Below are 16,651 nucleotides of genomic sequence, written 5' to 3' on the forward strand. Positions count from 1 at the left end.
GAAGAACGCGGTTATTGATTTTTGCTCGATCGTTCACTTCGGTTGTTGCTCGACGCAAAGAGGGAACAGCGGTATCGCGAGCGCGGAGGAGGTTCCGTTCCAGGCGCTCGAGTGGCGAAACCGATGTCCGTGTAATCGAATTCGGTATGCCGCCGAGGAATCGATTTCGATAAACGGCACGACAGAAAATATGAGAACACGACCGTACGGAGCCTGGCGAACGAGCCTCTCGCGGGGAACGTACCTGTTCGCATCCAGTTAACGATTGATACTCCCGCGTGAACCATTTGTGTACACTACTGAACAAACGCCATCGGAGAGCAACCTATTATGCCCAGGGTCGTGTGCAGCGTGCTGCCCGGTTTCAATATGGGCTCAATCAAGGTCGGCGCATACTTTACGCGAATCCGGCCGTGGTTTTGAGACGTCGTCGGGTGACCGTTTTGCTTATTCAATTGCGAGGGCACGCGAAACCTGATTGCAACAGAAATTTTCGTAGCTCGCGATCGGGGCCAGAGAGAAGCGCAGGGTATAATAAAGGGATCGATAGTATCCGCGTGCGAGAGTAAAGTAAAGTCGAAGATTACCCCGAGTATACATCAAACTTAACGTAGTTCGCTTGAAATATACTAGGAGAGCGAAACGATATCCAAACAAAAATCTCATAAGCACCTGTAACCACATATGATTATAACTGGAGCTATATTTAGAAGTAAGATCGGAATGTTAAGGAAAGTGGTGCGTAAGAAACAGGATTTGACGGCGCGTTTGAAGCAGAAATACGCTGCAAGGTCATCGCTGTTAAACCGGAGGATCAATCGAAACCGAGAGGGGAATGTCTAGAAAAATTCATTCGCTAGTTGGTCCGCGCCAAAATCCATCGATCCCCTCAAAATCTCGCGGATGGACGTTTACTCTGGTGCGCTCGGTTCGAGCGAACGCGCGACGAGTTCGCGGAACGTCCGAGAACCGCTTTGGACGACCGCCTTCATTAGACTGCGGCTTCATTTCCCTGAAGTAGAAACAGGAACGGATGGCACGGGACGACGCGCGTTATAAATCCTGTCGTGGCTCCCCACGTCGCGGTATTGTATTATGATACGTCGATTAACCGGGTGGAAGAGAGACAATCCCACGGTGAAGCTGTTATGGGAAACGCGAGTCGCGGGCCAGCGCGATATTACGTTTATTACGCGTTACGCCGATACGCAGAGAGGACCGAGTGGCGCCAACCAGCCGGCCTCCACCTTCTGTCCACATACGCGTACGCGCACGTACAGAGAGCACACGGTGTACATATTCGCGTGGCAGGCCTGTCCGCGTACCTACCTTTGCTCTATACGCGTTTTATTTCCATTCGAGGAGTACGCGAGGGGGCCCAGTCGAGCTGCCGGAGAGACCCTCGCCGTCCAACAGATTAGAGCAGCGAATCGAATATTTATAGCAGCCCGTTTTCATGATCGCACGCGTGCCATTCGACGATGTACAGGATAAGGGAACGGCGCGGCTGTACAGTGTTCCGTCTCGATAACGCCACGGGAGTTCGCGATTCATTATTCTTTCTCCTTCGTCCAGTTCTTCCTACATTTTTTCTGTTTTCCTTTTTTTTCTCTTTGTTTTTTTTTTTTTGTACGCCACCCGCCCTTTCTTTTCCGTGACAACCGCGCGATAGCGTAATCTGGGGATCTGCTCGATAAATCTCCCGACTGTTCCCAGGATCAAACGCTCGGTACCACGGACACCGAGCGTACGTCTCGGAGTTATTGGCAATTTCCTCGTTATTTATGCGCGCAGCGTTGCTTTATACCTGTCCCGCGATCCTGATTGCAGCGTACGAGAGGCGTATTCTTTATCCGGCCACGGTTACAACGCGTTCACCGATATTCGTGCACACGTGCACACTTGCTAGCCGCGAATTAACGGCGCCTTTACGGTATGCACGTATCGTTATTTTCGGTCCCTGGTATTATTTCACGACCCCATTCTATCCTGGTTTCCGTGCATTTTCGGGCACACGAATAAGCGGCGCTACGCCCGGTGATTAACGAGGTTCCTCCATCGTTGGCCATTATCCAACGCGCACCGCTGGCGCCAGTCACAAATTGATAGTTTCTCCTGGAATTCGTGGTGCCACCCTCTCACGGATATATCCCTTTTCTCTCCTCCGTTCCTCTTTCTTTTTTCTCGAATCGCGAAACAACGAGGATGACAATCGCAGCGGTACACGCGTATCGGTTACCTTTCTTCTTTAGAGTGATTACGATTCTCGTTTCTCGGCTATTCGGATGTGTAAGAAACTCACGAGACGCATGACGAACAGGCGATCTTCTTTTCTTCGTCGCGTATTCGCGATCAATTAAAATTGACACCGCGCGAAAATACACCTCGAACCCCCAATTGCACGCCGCGCGACACGGATCGCTGTTCGCGCTAACGAGCAACGACGCTGGACGGACTCTTGAAACGCTCGCGACCGCAAACTTGGTCTTCCTTCCACCCGGAAACGCCTCGCGGTGCTACATTTCTCACGCAATAATTACCCTGTCCGTGGTTCAAGAACCTTCGACAGCCGAGGTCTTACTTTCCGACGCTGTTCAAATGCAAACTAATGGTAATCCTATTATCTCCCATGCGCTCTAACGAGTTACGTTCATCCATTTGCATAAATCCCCGATTCATCGGGGATCGGACGCATAAGCATTTCGCGAGGAAATCTAGAGACGAGCAAGCGTTCCTTTGGCAACCCTCTGCTCTCCGTCTCGTTATTCGATTGTCGAGGAATTCCTTCGGTTTTTCGGTCGAGCAGCTCGCCTATAGCGGCACCCACGCTCCGTTACAAGTCTCTTTACGTCGAAAATACGTTCTACTTTCATTCGTTTCAAGGCCAACATGATAAATACAAGCAGCCTTTACGCTTTTGTTTTCCGGTGACTCATGGAAACGTCTACTTTTAGATTCTATGCGCGTTCGCACAGTTATTGGCATGTTTACTAACGTATCGCGGTATGAACTCTAGCTTGCGAAAAGGCAGGAGGATCTTTCGTAGAAACGTAGCAGGCGAAAGGTTCTCGTATGGAAATTATGGATCTCGTTTATCGCGTGTCAAGATAGCACAGTCGATATTTCGTGAGAAATATCGTCACTGCCAGGAGGCGTTCGCTCGAAAAGAGCTGACGACGGGTCACGGAGGAACCTCGCAGCATCTCGCGTCGCAGTGGCCTTGCCTAAAAGTCGGTAGCTTACGAAACACAGCACGTGGCTGTGGTAGATCGTCGGGGTGTGGTCTCTGCGGTTTCTCCCGTTACATCATCACGAATATACGGCCAGTCTAGTCATGCACTTTCTGCCCGGTTAGCCACTGGCTATTTCGCATTTTCATTTCTTCTTCTTCTTCTTCTTCTTCGTCTCCCCCTTGGCCGTCCACTTCTGAACTCCTCGCACGCAGGATTCATCCGTGAACGCGTACGCGATTACGTGGCGCGTACAATCGAGCGCGCGAGCTTTAATTAAGCGCATGCGATTATTCGTTGGCACGGAGAACCGATTGCATTACGCGCGACCGATGCATTTAAGCGGCGATAATGAACGGCCAGGCTAACGCGTTGCCGCCGTTTCACTCGGTGGCCAACGATCGAAACGTTCGTCGTTCTCTGTGACTTCGAGTGCCACCGATTTTCTCAACCCTCTGCTGCCATCCCCCGTGGTCTTTAAAAATAATTACGCGAGCACCCACATAATCTCTTCAGTGAGCATCTCCATAGTGACGCATCTACGCTCAGAGAGTTAAGATCTCTGCCAGATGAATCGGTACGTTCCTCGAGCGATCACTCGAGTTTCTGCTACTCCCGTATTCAATGGAAGTGCGCGTGAGTCTGCCACCGCGAATTCCATATAAATTTCAAATCAGCCTAGCGCACGCACCGCGGTTTCTTTGCCAAACGAAACGCGTCGCGATCCTCGCGCGGTTGTTCGTTCGCCGTGCGGATTTTGCATTTCCACCGTGCGCTTCACGGAAAGTATGACGTAGGCAACGGTGGATCGAGTTTTCTCGCGGGACCGCTTTGAAGCGCGGACGAATCGCCGCGGTTGAGTCAGCCTTGGCACCGATTCCCGGTCGCTCGTACGCGCGCGATTCGCCGTTCGACAAACTGAACAAGTCCCACGGCTCTGGTACGTTTGAAAATTTCAACCGCGTACGACGTGCACACGACAACCCCCTCGCGAGTGGTACCAACAGCCGCTCGGCTCTCCCGATGTTCGCTCGCGGGGTCTGACGTCTGCTGCGTTCTTTCGCGGCTCGGCTAACGCGGCTGCTTTACTACGGCCAGCGTGACTCACCGGCCAGCAATCTCATTCATCGACGCGAGCGGAGAATCGCGACGGAACCGCGCGTATAAAACGTTTTAGCAACGCCGCTTCGAGGAACGAGGCGTTTTCTAGGATGGGAAAGCGTTTTAGTAATTAGAGCCATTCGTTAGAGGCGACGTTCCACCGTTGCCACGTGTGTTTAACCATCCTCCTACGTCCCTCTCTCTCCCTCTGTCTCTGGTCTTCCGTTTAAGTCGTTCCCCGGTGTTCGCCCGTGACAGCTCGAACGACAGGCGACGATTTACTGTTCGTATGTAACGCCAGCCGCGATGAACTTTCAGTGATAAATTCGATTTTCTGAAATCCCAACCGGACACGGTTGCTGTAACCCAACCACGGGGAATTAATTATCCGTTCGAGGCGAGTGTGTAGCTCAGCTCCTCTTCGAAGGTACACGCGACATTTCGTACGCTTTCGTATACCTTTAACGGACGCGGTTGCAGCGGCTCCTTTCACAGGGTGGGTGAAGAACGAGGCGGACTCCTCTCGCTCTTTCGATTTCTTTTGACGGACGTCCCGTGAAATCGTGCATCGCGCGCGAATAAACCGTACGAACGTCAAAGGAACGCCGGATTTTTATCCACGCTACCCACGCCCGGACGTCGGACTCGCAATTCGAAGTGCACGTCTTGATAATCGTGATTTCATCTGTTATTTTCATGGGGCGCCGTCAGTGGGTGGACAATGCGTGAGTTTGGTTAGGGGGGCGATATCGATTGCCCCGATACGCTCGTACATATTCGGTTACAGGGTATCGACATTGTTTAAGTAGAGAAACCTCTACCGAGAATCCTGTAATTCACTTCCGGCGGGTCGATCCTGTTCTTTGAATAGGCTAAAGTCGAATTCTGCGGAATCGCTGATACGTCTAGCCTAGAAACGTGCGTAATTCCAAATAGAGGAACGTCGTGCCATCGCTTTTGTAAATAGAAGAATCCTTGGTATCGCGTGTTTCCCGTTCGATGCGTCGATTTTCTTCTCGAAATGTCCAAGTTTTGCAGAATTATAAACGTGGCCGTGAAAAGCAAGCGAACGATAGGGTCGTCTTAATCTAGAAACGAATGCAGTTCGAAATAGGAGAACGTCGTATCGTTGCTTTGGCGAATAGGAGGATGATTCGAATGTCCCCCTCTGGAACGCGCGTTAAGTGCATCGTTGTAATTGCTCGCGGTAGATTCGCAGCAAAGATAGAGCTATTCGTCAGTCACCGGCTCTAATTTTTTCCTCGTCTGGTTATAAATAGGTACAGACAATCCGTGTCAGCTGTGTGTGACCCACGGGTTGTTTTGAAACACTTTTACCTCTTGGACGCGGCTGAAAATAGCTGCCCATTTATTCCTGTAACGTTAACTGCCCTATATTTTTGACTCCGTGTTTTACTAAATCCAAACAGTCGAATATATCCCACCGCTCGTATTACACGTTCCATTACAATTCCGTCGATCGATCATTATCTCCGTTCCTCGCGATGCATATTCCACGTTCGCTCGAACTTCGAGCGCTCCATTCTCCAGAATTTCCATGATAATGTAGTTCAAGTTTCGTGGAATATAAAGTGTCGTGAATAGCGTAATTTATGCCATTGTTTACAACAGGAGAGCTGTTCATTACCGACCGCGTTCTATTATTAAATCGTATTCTAGCGTTCAGCGGGACCGTTACAAGAGAAACCACGAGTTTCCACAACTATATCGGAGCCACGGGGAATTTCTTGTGATAACCACGGCCAGACCGCAAAATTACACTGCATTGTTCAGCGACCGCAATTTACATACGAAAAAGAGCTTAACCCTCGCGCGAATTTTACGGCCGCGAGCAGTTTCGCCTTAAACCGAGAGCCAGATTTTTCCGGCGATCCGATTGTGCGCCCTCGCCCCGTGCAATTTGCATCGTCCTCCTTTTCGACCAGACGTTTTTCTTTGCGAGCGATTATTTTTACGAATGAGAAATCTTCCAGGAACACGTCTCCTCTTTACTGTACAAACACCGCGCCTCGCAGGGGCGATGAAATTCGTTCGCGCTCCATAAGGACGCGTGCACCATCCGCCTGCTACCACGTCTGACCATAGATCGTCCTGAATCTACTTGAGGCGTTCAACTGGGACCGCGCTCTGTTCGTGAAACTGTCACGAAATCGCGTCCCGACGATTTCTTTCTTCGTTTACACGCGTTACACGCGCGTAGATATTTGTTAATTATTATCAACGAACATTCAGATACGAAGAAGATATCGGAAAAGATTAAATTTGATTTTTACCTAGCCAGTATCGGTTCTCTCTCCGACGGACGTGATTCTGGTTACAAAGGATTAACGTAATCCCCATCGATCGACGCTGAATCATACGGCATTGTAACGTTCAGGGTGAACGAGACGCGCATCCGCGATGCACGAATCCTCGAATCGATGCAGCTCGCGTACGCGTAACCACATCACATTTTTATTTCGACCGGTAAAGACCGTCGGATTGTTATCGGGCCGCATTAAACAGACCTTTAGACGAGCGGCAAATTGTCGACCACCAGTACCGCGTCAGTTCCTTCGTTATTTACACTGAGTCAGACAGTAAATATAGATTCGCATTCATGAACCGTGCACCACGAACGCGCCGCGATCCCTTTATCACCGCGACTTTCACCGTTGCATCGGTGATTACCCTAATTCCCCCGTCGATTACCATAATGAAACGTCTAGCGCGGCCATTCGATTTGCCTGTCGAGAAAAATTAACGAGAAATCGTTACGGTTGCACCGTTAAAAGGGAGCCCCCTCGGATGTTTCGCGGAAAGAAATGAAAAGGAACTTCGACGGGTTTATTCACGCGAGCCCTGCTATTCGGATATCTCTCTGTTAGTCACGGTAAACGCTAAAATAAGAACAATGGTGTATAAATATCTCCCGCAGCGATCGTACGTATCCAGGAGAAATTCCATTCATTCGGTTTCGAGCGGAATCGCGGGAATTTGTTTCACGAGCATCCAACTGGCCCGAGAAAAGTCGCTCGCGCGATAGCATCGCGTCGAAATTGCGATGTTACGCGCTCGATTAATAACAGGGGGTCGCGCGAAATGGTTATGCAAAGCGATGGAAAGATTTATCGGCATCCGGGTTTCTCAAACCGCCGCCAAGCCTCTTCTAATTTTTTCCCTTCGTTATCGGAGACTCGACCATCCTGGTATCGTTCGTGTCGTATCGAAACTAGCACGCGAAATGGCAGGTTCTTCCGCGCGCGGCTCGAAATCGCGTGAAAATCCGTGAAAATCCGTGAAACAAACCTGTAATAACGATTACAGCTCTCGTTTCTACTGATTTCTGCAGAAATTGCCGCTCTCGTTCGTGTTTGCGTTACAAAATTGGGTAATTTCCACGTTCGTGGTTTCTGTTATTTGTATACGTACGCGAGCGTAATCTAGCGCGTATCAATTTATGCTATCGGTATCTCTATTTCATAGTTTTTTCAAGAGCTACTTCGCTATGATCGATGGTTTCGCGCGTAATAACGAGTTACGCGGCGCGATATTCAAATATTCGTGATTAATCGAACTATCGTCTGGCCGTGGACAGTGGCGCCGATATTCGATTTCGATGTAATTAAGGGACGCGTTTTCACTGTCACGAGCAAGGAATTCGATTAGAGTTTCGCAACCGCGTCGAATTATCCTGGAATTTGTAATAGCAATTTTCAATCTTCGCGTGTTGCGTTACTTCGTGCACGATCTACACGTAGGATTTCGCTACTATCGCTCTGCATTTTTTCTGAAACCGTCGTGGACCGCGTCGATGACGAGGCATCCCGAAATTATAAGACACGTACTGATGGTGATAACGCTGTGCGTACATCTGTGCAAACTTAATGTTTTCAATACCCGCGCAGATTACGCATTATCTCAGCGGCGATAAGTTTATGGTATACAATTCTGCCAATGTTATTTTGATTGCTTCACTTGCACATATAATATGGACATTAAAAGATATTATACAGCCGTTTAATATGCTTGTTATGTCATGCTTTCGCCTCGCTGTTCCGTAGAGATATAACAAGAGTTCTGTCCACACCGTATGATTTATGCGGCACAAGATATTTCTAATTGGCTCACGAATTTATATCCGTTTATCTGTCTTGCGCGCTTCCTTGATGCCTCAGCCACTCAAATATCCTCGAGTAGCAAACTTCCTTATTTAAAATAGAAATACGTGAAAAATTCCTGACTCATCACCAGGGGTTAATGAAAAAAATTAATTCTATACAAACAACACAACGTGCCATCCAACATTCCAGCGATAAAATAAATATTTTTCAATATCGTATACGACAAATTTGAATCGCGTTCAGAGCAATCTAAAAAATCTCGACGATCTCATCTATAAAAGGACAATCGAGTACGAAAGGATAGAGAGGAGAAGCGGAGCACGTTCATTACCGCGAAGAATCATCGTAATCGTCGACGGCGCGTAGCGCTTACTTCCGAGAGTAGGAATCGTCGTCGACGACGTGACGCAACGTCCAAATTTGCGATTAATCACGATCCGGATAGGCACGGGGCTCGCGTTCCTGTTCCTTTTTTGGCCGACGCGAAAGTTTCGCGCGGCGCGTTCGCTTTCGCGAGCGAGCGAGCGAGCAAGCGAGCAAGCGAGCAAGTGCACGTACACGAGGGCTCTCGCTCGAGGCTCATGCGTACACGCATGTACGGATGCTGCCGCGGAATATAATAGCGGTAATACGATGGAACTGGGGCAGTCCTGCTTTGACGCGCGCCTTAGAAGCTTCCACCTGCCCGTCCAGCCGAGGCGCGCGAATTTTTATTTTTGGACCCGTTCGTCGATCGCCGTGCTCCGTTCCTTCTCGCGCGATCAACTAGTGCGGCCCGTGGTAAACGCGCGCAAGTAATTTTCTGGAAAACGAACGACGCTCGTATCGACTCGAATCGTGACCTTGTCGTCGATACTTCGCTCGCGCGGCGTCTTCTTCGTGGAAATTTCAATTTTTCTACTGGTGACCAAAGTGATCTCCATCGTATCTCGGCTTTTCCTGGAAAATCGCAACGACTTCCGCCACTGAGCAAGTGCTTCGACCAATTAAACACCGTTTGCCACGGTCTGTTTCGCAAATTCGCAGTTTTTATCGAGTTTTTCATCCGACCGCCGAGTGTGTACTTAAACGCGACCGTTTCCGATTCGATCGGTACTAGCCAGGCTAGAATTGTGGTGCGAGTGCAACGAGTTCGCGGGTCCCTGCATTCCCAGGAAACTAGAGTGAGTTCATCCACTTCTGTTTAATAGACGGTCGCGTGTAAATTGGCTAAGGTTGACGCTGGTAGAAGTCGACGGGCATCCGCAACCTATGACAGCCGACTTTCACATCGGCTACGGTTCTCTCCTCTCCGCGTCGCGAGCCCCGATACGGCCTTTCGTTTTCTTTATTTATCTTTCAAAACTGTTTCCACAGATTATCGCGGGTGTCACGTATGTACACGCAGCGAGCATTACATCCGCGGGATAGTAGCGTATCAGATATTTACTCTCAATAAACGTCAGCGAAGGTACACGGTAGAAAACGGGAGAAACCAGATATCGTCAATCCTTCTGGTCGACTGATCGTTTCGTTAATTTCACGCGTAATAACGCGTCGTAGCGTCTTTTTCGAACTCGAAAAATCGCACGGAATTTCTGCAGCTTATGTCACGCGTGCGGTGCAACGCATGCGTTTCTAATTCGACCAGTCCTATTTGCACCATCGAGCGCGCTCGATGAGTCACGAACTTTTATCAGAGAAGACGCGACGGACGAAACTAGGCTCGTCTTTGGGTGCACGTCAGATCGACGCGATAACGGATATTTATAGGTCGATTATTCGCGTGACATATTGTCTTCGCGCGCGCGTTTCACGAGCCGCGTGACGGCGGTCTGTTATTAAGCCGCGGTGCAATTATCAATTTGCAACACTTGCCGAGGCGTACCGTCGCTCGTGGTACCGCGTGGCTCTGTTCACGAGCCGCCGTTTATTAAACGGTTTCATTAATCGGCCGGTGTTCGCCACAAACGGGTTGGAAAATGTAAATCGCCCCGCGTCCTCGATTTATCTTTCGCGCGCTCTGCACGCGATGATTTGAAATCGCGCGGGCTTCGTGACACCGAGCCGCACGCCGTTCGACCGCCGCTGCCTCTCTCGACGGTGATTGATCGATCTCGTAATTAATACTTGTCGGGACATCTGCGTCCCGTGCCGCGAATTTAGAACAGCATAATGATTCGACTGTTTCCGAGGATAACCGCCGATTTATCATGTTACTCGCCGCATCGCAGACATTCGTCGGACGTTACTCGGCTGTATTTTTATCCAGATTCTAATAAAATGCGAGCGCTGCACGCGTTCGCATTATTCGACGCCTCGGCCACGTCGTCTGGATGCCTCTGTCGAATCGCGCCTCTCGATCGTTCGGTAGTCGAAAGTTCCGCGCGAGTAACAATAGACGCGATCGTTTCGATGCATCCTCGTGAAACGAACGATCCTCTCGAACGTCGCTTCGCTCTTAAGCTATCTAATTATTCAGTGTTTCACGCGCGCGTTCGGTTTACGTAATCGATTCGATGATTTGCATACCTCGAGTATCGCATTCAGATGTTTATGATAATCGTGACGCATACTTAACCTACGTCACCTGATCTTTTCCGCAGTAACTCACTGCACCTTCGAATCGAGAGGGAAGAACAGTCGTCAAGTAATTTGGGAACGTTCGAAAATATTCATCGCGTGATTCGATTTTCATCGACGATAATCTACGACAGTTTAAAAACGTTAACCGCGCTGATGAAAAATGCGCGGCGAACTTTGACTGAGCGCGTTTAAAGTCATCCGAGCGACACTTATAGCTTCGCCAGCTGTGATAGATGCTAATTACTGTCCACAGAAACGTTGCGGTTTAGCGTTTCAGCTTAGAGAGCTTCGAAATTACGTTGTTTCGTTTATTTCACGTTGTTCCAGCCGCTACCATAACGTATCGAGCAAACGTTTATTTGTTTCTTAATTTACGGGCATGTACCGTTGTTAAATAACTCTAATGCGACACGATCTCGGCTGAGAGCGTGGAAGTGGTTTCAATCAAATAATAGAATCCCACACGTGTTCTTGTCACATGTCTGCAGTGACAATCGAAAACATTACTGCTTTTGAAATTAATCATTCCTATTTTCCTTCGCCGTGCAGAGGCGTAGCGAGTTCTGACGTAGCTCCATTGCAAGATCGCCGTTTCTGAAGCTGTTACATGGCTTAAATAGGCGATCTCTTGGTAAATTATACTTCATAGGTGAAGCGAACACCGAGAACTCTGGGAAACCGGTACAAAAACGTTTGATATACGCGTTATAGGAGAGTAGCGATATTCTCAGACTGTTGTGCGGCGTTCCATATTCTCAACCCTCGATCCTGCCGTAAAAAGAAAAATTTATAACCCGCGTCAGGCGTGCAGCAATTAGCGAATAAACCAGTGTCCGTTGACGCAACGAAAGCAATAATCAGTACGTCCTATCCAAGATGACCGGACCTTAATTCATTGAGAAAAAATTGGACCGCATATTCCACCGCGTGTTAAAGTAAACGCTGAATTAATGAATATGTAAATTGCTATTAACGAAAATGATCGGTGAAATACCTATCCTGATCGCTGTTACAATACGTCGATGATTGTAAAATAAACACCAGCTCGTTCCTATAAATTTCCTCTCCGTCCGCATCGAGACCGTGCGAAAGCCTAATCTCTCTTCTCGTCATTAAAGGATTACGTCGTTAACGTTTAATGAGATGCAGTACGCTTTATGCATTCCGACTGGCACTCCGCGACGCAGTTTGGTAGCGGGTAAATCGGTGCCGCGAGGATTTATGGGAAAGAAATGATTAACAGCGGATGCAAGTTTGTTCTCAACGCGAGAAGGAACGCTCCTCGTTTCCTCGCTCGCTCGTCTTCTCTCTTCTCCTATATTTACTCGATCCGTAAACTCGAAGCGATGGAACAACGAACGATACATTCGAACGTTTCCCGTTTCCTTCGATTAAACCAGACATTTTTATTCGCGGAATTAAAAAGTAGACCGGCCGTATTTCCAGAACGAATTCCGGGAACCGTAACAAACCGCGTAACGACTTCTAGTTACGATAACAAGAGCCAACGTGCGATTGTTCCCTCGCGTGGACGTGCATGCCATCTCGAAGTCGAGAGTTCATTAAATATAGCCGCGAAGTTAAGCCTCCTACGAACGCCACGCGATCCATTTACCCGTGGCGGGGGAATAATTAATAGCACGCCCCGACATTCGAAAAGAACAATCAGTCACTCCATCCATAATCAATTCTGCCTACTCTGCTAATCGAACACGGGGGCTAAGGCCTTTTCTTCCACGAACCAGAATTTATGTTAAAACAACCGACGTGTGCCGGATATCTCAATGAATACCTCTCGATAAACCGCTCGTAGGTTCTCTCCCATTGATTCAGCTCTCTTATAAATACCCAGGAACGCCGGGGTTTTATCGATTTGTTTACGATTTTATACTTTGTTCGGGACCTTTTAAGACGATAAACAACATCCTCGAGCCATTGAATGAAGCTGTCATCGGGAATTTTAATGCGCGTGGCCGTGGCGAGATGTTAATTCGACTGGTTCTGCCCCTTTCGTTTTCGATACAAAAAATTTCATCGTTCGAACGAGTAATAATAGACGCGTAGCGTTGCGTGGATAATTTTCTCGCCACCGCGTTTGGAGGTGGTATAATTGCACGCGTGCTCAGACGAAACTAGCGCCCCGCGTTTCTCTTCTGATTTTTCCTAATTGAATCGCGTTCGATCGACTACATCTCGGATTACTTTAACGAATTCTGATCGTTTCAGCTTCGTGGGATCATAGCCGCGTAATCTCGACGCGGACGATGAAAATTTCCACGCGCGAAACTGCTGAGTCGACGCACGCCTAGGCGTATTTGATACAAGCTGCTGTTGCTGCTGTCAGTTGTAACGTAATATAGAGCTTCGAGAACTCGCTGCGAACGCGTTCTAATGGACGCGTAAATCCGCCCACTGTTCCTTGTAAACAATTGCAAGAATGGCCGCTGCGAGCCAGCGTTCCGTTGCTCTTTCGATTCTGAACCCTCTTCTTCGAAGCCATTTTTCGGGTGCTTCGCGTGCAAAACAACGTCCCCTATCGAGCGAAGCTTCGCCCAATAGCCCCCCGATTAATCGTTCGAAGCCTTTTATTTCTGGAGCCGGATGGTACCGGTTTGCTATCCGACAGAAAACGAGAAAGCCTCCTTGACCTTTCGAATGGTGTCGCTGAATCGAGCGTGCCTATAAATAATCATCGAGTTCGAGCTTCGTTAATTTCAAACGGAAGATCAATCGTCGTACGCGATCGTCCGCGTCGAATTAATTGGCACGGGAATTGGCCCAAGTTCGCGTCCGTGAACGGAAACGGAAACAGGCGTTGACGGAGGAACAACGCGGCGAGGCGGCGAGCCATCGAGCAGCGAGCCTGAAAGTTACACGGTTACTTGCAAATGAAAGCGCGAGGTCGGAGAAAGTGGACGCGTCGCGTGGAAAAACGGACACGCGGAGACGCTGACGCGTCGTTGCGATCACGGGAAGTGCAGCTCGTCGCCGCGTGTTCTGACGCCGCTTGTTCGACCGCGACGAACCGCGACCGTCTACCGAGGCGGAGGCATTTTTTCCGCCGCGATGACTCGAGGAATTCGGCGCTGGAGGAGCTTTCGATGCGTGCACGATGAAAACATCATGGCGGGACAGCTTCTCGCGGCTTAACGAACGATCGTGACAAACGCTCGCGATCAGGAACGACGAAACAATCGACGGCGCACATAAATCGGAGCGCACGCCTCGATGAAGTTACGCAAAGTCACGTGCAGACGGGACGCAGTGTGATTTTAATGCCCCCGATAAGGGGACGCTGAATCAATAGTTGTTAACTCCGATATAACGATTATGTAACGCGGTGCAGTGCCTTATGGGGTGTTTCGTCACAGAGGAGAGCCTTGAGGTAATTCTGGTCGCCGCGGTCGGCTCGTGCTGTGTTTCTCGTTCGTTTCGATAAGTTATCGGAGTCATTTGCAATTTCTGCGAGTTTCTCGCGATACCTTTCGCGGCATCGAGTAAACCGCGTAGACGATGCAACGTCGAGCAATAATTCAATTCCATCGACGATTATCTGGTCCGTGGATACAACAGAAAAAGTATCGAGTCGAGCGTTCCTCCTGGTCTCCGAATTCCAAGCGCGCCCAAAGGTGACGTAAACGATGTGCTAAGTGAGAGAAACGCGAGTACGATTATCGTGTAGCTGTCGATCGTTATTTGTACCACGCGTCCATGCCAATTTCCAGCAATTAACGCGTCTTCCCGACGATTCGTCGTTTACGTTAACCGTGCGCGCGAGTTATCGCGGGGTTCCACCTCGCTCGTGTACCGACGATCGCGAGAAAAATGCGGTTCAAGTTATAATAATATATCGCGGTTATGGTGAACGGTGCGCGCGTGTTAGATTACACCGCGAGCGCGAGGAGGAGGAGGGACGCGCGTGTACACGACCCGGTGCTCATTTACGCCGAACGGGCACACCATCGTGTGTAATCTTATTCGGAGTTTAAGGTTAATTGGCGTAGCCTTGCACGGTTATTTACATCCGTGCAAATCTCCGTCCCAGACGAGAATTATCGGCCGTAAATTACTTCGCCGCGTTGTACGCGAGGACGGTTGCCCATTTTGTTAACGCGGAACGATAATACGGGCGCCATCGGCCGTATTTGGTCTTCGTAAAACGAGCAATTTTACGCCCTCCCGTTCGTCTTGACAGATTAAGTTTCAAACGTCTTAATCTGCCGCGTAAAAACAATCTCGAGCACTTTCCCTCGTAACTCGGCTGCTTTACGCCGCGTGGCTCGATTCGCGGCCGGCTCGCGACGCGGGGCGGGATCGGATGCAGGAATAAAACTCTCGATTTCATGTTTTCTAAGTTTAAACCGCGATCCTGGTTATCTGTACGACCGATCTCGCGCCTAGCGCGTGCATCTTCGAATCGTTGTCCAATATCTCGACCAATAATCGCGGCTGTAGCGCAGCGGGTGCGAGGAAAGTAGAAGAACAGACAAAAAAAAACAGAAAAGAGACGCGATGAAATTGGAGCAAGTCGGTACCAAACCCGTTTTCAGCGAACGAAATTCGTTTCCACATCGAGTCGCGCAGCCGCGTTTAAACGCGCCGACACCAGCGAATAATCACGGACGCGATTACAGCGAGCACGTCGTAACTTTGCCAAAGGTGAAATAAATCGCGACGCGTATGACGAATCGCGTGGCGGCGTCGCGAGAAGATCGGCGAACGGGGATGCGTCACCGGGTGCGGATCTGCCATCCGCGCTCGATCCGTTCGCGCGCGTTTTATTATTGGGAACGGAAATAAAAATAATGCGAATGCCTATGACATCAGCCGGCGGGCCGGTCGATCCGTTTTGCACGATGATGCATGAAGCGCGTCGTATGAACGCCGTCACAGCCGCGAGAGTGCCACCGCATCGGTATCATCATCGGTTGGGTGTGGGCGCAGCGTGCACTCTGGTCACGTTTAAATTCCTGCGCGCAATTAACCATCGCTCGGATGCATTTCGCGGCCGAATGCTCGCGTTCGTTCCCTGGTGATCGCACCGGGTGCTCGTGAATCGTGAAAACGAATTTCGACAGCCGGTAGACCTTGCTGACGAGGGTGACGCAAGGTTCGCGGCTTCGCTGCTTCGCAGATTTTTCTGCTCCCGACTTTGCAACACTTCTCTTCTCTTTTTCCAAGGTACACCATCGGCTTCGCGAGTTTGCACCCATAACTCCAGCACACCCTGTACTCCACGCGTAATTACAATAACCAGACCGCGCTTTATGGCCGTCAAACGCGAAATTGCTACTTGTCGGTGGTAGTAGGCCATCCGGCCTTGTCGCTGTCAGTGATAAAATCGCGAGATACGGCTGGAAAGAGAAATAAAATCGAATCCTCTCTCTCTCGAGAGAGAGAGAGCTGCGGAGACGAAGAACGCGCGATTGGGTTTTGCGACTACCCTATCGCAGCGTGGTTCAATTCGGTCGGATTGCCTCTATTATTGACATCCGTTTCGCTCGACGCGGGTAATTCGTTCAATCGGGAGCGCATAAATTCGACGGGAATGCGCGTTGAACGATGATCGCGACGGGTGCACCTACGAGCGCGTCTGCCATTCGCCTCGCGTTCGCGGTTCTTGCGTTTTCA

At 49.6% G+C, this 16,651-nt stretch overlaps 2 protein-coding genes across 6 annotated transcripts in view; one reads left to right on the forward strand and one right to left on the reverse strand.

Moving 5' to 3' along the window:
• Timp (Tissue inhibitor of metalloproteases) overlaps positions 1–16,651 on the forward strand; it is a 43,668-nt gene that overhangs the window by 24,344 nt on the left and 2,673 nt on the right. Inside the window, exon 2 of one of the 4 annotated variants that reach the window (XM_076898449.1) lies at positions 9,587–9,618. The exons of 1 other annotated variant lie outside the window; for it this stretch is intronic. Coding sequence is in view for 1 of the 3 variants with exons in the window: in XM_076898448.1 (XP_076754563.1) it covers positions 9,089–9,193 (105 nt within the window). In the remaining 2 variants the exon portion in view is untranslated. Of the gene's footprint in view, positions 1–9,073; positions 9,194–9,480; positions 9,619–16,651 lie in introns of those variants that run through there. 2 more of the 4 variants (XM_076898448.1, XM_076898450.1) reach the window with 2 other exon arrangements.
• The window catches only part of Syn (synapsin), a 34,439-nt gene that overhangs the window by 7,339 nt on the left and 10,449 nt on the right, over positions 1–16,651 (reverse strand). The window lies entirely within an intron of this gene.

Source organism: Xylocopa sonorina, chromosome 7 (assembly GCF_050948175.1).
Source record: "Xylocopa sonorina isolate GNS202 chromosome 7, iyXylSono1_principal, whole genome shotgun sequence".
Classification (NCBI taxonomy): Eukaryota; Metazoa; Arthropoda; class Insecta; order Hymenoptera; family Apidae; genus Xylocopa; species Xylocopa sonorina.